Source organism: Aplysia californica, unplaced genomic scaffold (assembly GCF_000002075.1).
Source record: "Aplysia californica isolate F4 #8 unplaced genomic scaffold, AplCal3.0 scaffold00102, whole genome shotgun sequence".
NCBI lineage: Eukaryota > Metazoa > Mollusca > Gastropoda > Aplysiida > Aplysiidae > Aplysia > Aplysia californica.
This window is the reverse complement of record NW_004797372.1, coordinates 140,540-144,499: the sequence shown is the minus strand read 5'-3', so window position 1 is coordinate 144,499 and position 3,960 is coordinate 140,540. Positions and strand designations below refer to the sequence as shown.

Sequence of the window (3,960 nt, the reverse complement as noted above, 5' to 3'; positions counted from 1 at the left end):
CCCCCCCCCAAAACCCACGTAATACCCTCCCATTACAAGACTCACCGGAAGACTGCGTTCTGGTCCTCTGAAGACAGCGTCGAGTGGAGAGGAATGATTTTGTACCTGGAAACCGAAACATCAGCGATAAGAAATATCTTACACTTGATCCATCTGGGTACCTGTTTGATGAACGGACTCAAAAAAAATTGATCGTCAAGTCATTGTGGAGTCAGTGAGCACTGCTTGTGAATGGAATCCTCACTGGTTTACAGTGACTTCTTAGAAGACGAACTTTCCCAAAATTAGATCTGAACGAAACTTATGAAAAACGGAAAATTAAACTACAGTGACTTCAGACTCCTTGATATCAGTCACTCTTTAAATGATTCTGAACCATTGTTAATTTTTTTCAAATTCAAAAGTAAAGTGGTTCGGAAGTTTTACACGACCAAAGTGAAGAACCTTCACAATTATAATAAATAATAATATGTATAGAGGATGATGGTAGTAAACCCTAGTCAATATATATTCACACAATCTGACACCAACTCAACTTAAGTGACATACCACATATACTGCAATAAACTTACGACAGTGTACGTATTCAGATATACTGAAATAAACCTCAATGTACCTATTCACACATACTGAAATAATAAATCTTAGTCAAGGCATGTATTCACACACACTAAAATAAATCTTAGTCAATGTACGTTTTCACACATACTGCCACCAACTTTAGGTGATAGTTCATACACACTCACACCTAATATTGGTCCAGCAGGAATTTGTAACAATAAAATGCTATATTAAATAAAGGCAAAAATATGTTGGAAAAAAATAGCACACAGGTGCAGAAATGCACAGCACAGACAGTTACAGGTATAGGCAATTATACAAGACAGACAATTTCAAGACACAGATAAAAGACACAGACAATTACAGGCACAGACAATTATACAAAACATAGATAATTTCAAGACACAGACAAAAGACCCAAAAAAATAACAGGCACAGACAATTATACAAGACATAGACAATTTCAAGATACAGATAAAAGACACAGACAAAAGATACAAACAATTGCAGGCATAGCCAATTATAAAAGACATAGACACTTATAAGACAAACAATTTCAAGACACAGACAAAAGACACTAACAAAAACAGGTACAGACAATTATACAAGACAGATAATTTCAAAACACAGACAAAAGACGCAGAAAAAAGACACAGACAAAAGACGCAGAAAAAAGACACAGGCAAAAGACCCAAACAATTACAGGCACAGACAATTAGTTATACAAGACACAGACAATTATACAAGACATACACAATAATTTCAAGACACAGACAAAAGACACAGACAAAAGACACAGACTCGAAAAGCCTTGGCCCCCCCACCTGCCCTTGTTCCGCAGACCAAACTCTGAGGTCGCCAGCAGCAAGTCGTACAGAGTCTGGATCTCTGCAAAGCCAGGGAGGAACACCAGGATAGCTCCTTCCTGGGGGAACTGGGGACGGACAACAGCAATGAAAGAGAGGATGAGGAAGAGGGAAGTCAATGTGAGAAATTTAGTTTTAGTAAGAGTTTTACGGCACTTGCAACACAATGTGAGAAAAAGACGATGACATGCCAGAAGGTGAGAAAAAGTTTTTTTTAGTAGAGGTTTTACGGCGCTCACAACTGCATAAGGTCATATGAGCGCCATAAGATTAGAAGTGTTACAAGAGAGTAACAAACATAAAAAAAAGAAGAAGGGGAGATAAGGACGATAGATGTTTCATAGGAAAGAAGAAGCAAACCACACCAGAGCACCTGCCAATCACCCACAAGGTTAGCATTGTGAGAAAAAGTGATCATATGCTGAGAGAAGGTGATAAGATAAGATAAGATAATACTTTATTATCCCAGAAGGAAATTTTTCTTGGCTGTACAAAACGGTAGGACCGTAAAAACACATGTAGGTATACATAAAAAATTTAAATTGTATATTACCCCCGTTAAAATTCAGTATGAAAAGTGAAGTAAAGCTGACAAAATGTACATTTCAAATCAGATGCGCAGGAATTTAATTACAAGACCTTTGGAGTAATATAGATACATACTCTAAAGACCAATACACATTGATGCTTATTCTGACAATAGCCTTATGCTAGATGTAAAAAAAACTTCTTTTATATTTTTCTTTCTTTGTTTTTGGAGGAACATGTGATGGGTCGTTTATAATGCTTTTTTATCTTTTTTATACATGTGGTGTTATACATTTCACCAATTCTAGTAAAATCATATCCAGAGATCATGTTGCTGGCTTTCTTAATGGTTCTGGCAAATTTTTCTTTATCTTTCCCCTTACAATTCCCAGCCCAGCAATAAATACAAAATAATAGCAACACTTTCAATCATAGAATGGTATATAATCTTATTATCAACACGGAAACTTCTTCATTTCCTTAATTAAAAGGAACATTCTTTGATTTACTTTTTTATGAACAAGAGCAGCCCGATAAAAAGTGTTGGCAATGTGATTTGTTTATTAGTTTGAGTAGAGACAAAGATAGTACATAACAAGATGGGCCACTCAGCCAAAAAAGTGTCCGCCGGAAGTTCGCTCTTTGCTTCAGATGGCGCTGCAGTCTGTTTTGAAGCTCTCTTTCGTTTTTCCAGAAGAAGAATAGGAAAAGCACCTCCTTGCGTGTGCAGATCGACTGCTGTTCATCAGCAGTTCGGGTTCGTTCAGTGTGGAGTTTTAGATTTTTTAAATTTTAATGACCTCTCACCTTTCATTGTAAAGTCAAATTAAACGAAGAAAATAATCACCCCTTCGTCCGGAAGAGGTTTTTTTGTCAGCGTAACCATTTTAAAAAAGCATTCTTCCAAAATTTATTCAAAAACTTGCTAGTTTCACTTTGATTTTTAAAACTCAAGTCAGGTAACACTGTTCGCAAAGGGTGCGCTTTTGCGAAGAGGGCGCCACCGAATTTTGAGGACACTTTTTTAATTGGCTCAAAGAGAGAAGTGGCCCCTCTTGTTATGTAGACTCTTTGGTAAAGAGAGGCACATCAACACACTCATGGCCATTTAGTGCTGGGGAAAAAGTAAGACAGACAGAGAGACAGAAAGAACAGAGAGAAAGTAAAGAAATATAGGACCTACAAGTGGCACACTCCAAAAACCCACTGGCAAAATAAGAGAAGACAAGAAAATGTGATGACACAATAAGAGAAGATGAGAAAAAGTGATGACACAATGAGAGAAGATGAGAAAAAGTGATGACACAATGAGAGAAGATGAGAAAAAACGATGACACAATGAGAGAAGATGAGAAAAAGTGATGACACAATGAGAGAAGATGAGAAAAAGTGATGACACAATGAGAGAAAATGAGAAAAAGTGATGACACAATGAGAGAAGATGAGAAAAAGTGATGACACAATGAGAGAAGATGAGAAAAAACGATGACACAATGAGAGAAGATGAGAAAAAAATAAACTCAATGTGAGAAAAGATGATGACAACCAAATAACAAAGAAGATGACAATCAAATGAAAGAAAAACAATATATGAAAACACAAGTCAAAAGATATTTAGAATATGAAGAAAGAGAATGACAACATCAGAGTTTAGTTTAGTTTTAGTAAGTGTTTTACGGCACTTGTAACACAATAAGGTCACAGAAGTGCCGAAGATTAGAGGTGTTACAAGAGAGTAACAAACACAAAAAAGATAATGTACTCTAAAATGAGTGTACGTAAGCGTGTATGTCAATATGTGTAAGCATGCCAACATGTGTGTGCGCGTGTGTGTGTGTGTGTGTGTGTGTGTGTGTGTGGGTGGGTGTGTGTTTGTGTGTGTGAGTGTGGGCAAGTGTGTGTGAGTGTAGGCAAGTGTGTGTGTGTGTATGTCTGTGTGTGCATGTGTGTGTGTGTGTGTGTGTGTGTATGTGAGTGTGGGCAAGTGTGTGTGTGTGTGTGTGTG

The 3,960-nt window shown here is 37.1% G+C and overlaps 1 protein-coding gene across 1 annotated transcript in view; it reads right to left on the bottom strand.

The window, feature by feature from the left end:
* The window catches only part of LOC101860158 (putative ATP-dependent RNA helicase DHX57), a gene marked incomplete in the record, with an annotated part of 47,974 nt that overhangs the window by 23,252 nt on the left and 20,762 nt on the right, over window positions 1-3,960 (bottom strand). The window contains 2 exon segments of the mRNA XM_013080835.2: window positions 46-105; window positions 1,386-1,495. Of these exon segments, the coding sequence (XP_012936289.1) occupies window positions 46-105; window positions 1,386-1,495 (170 nt within the window).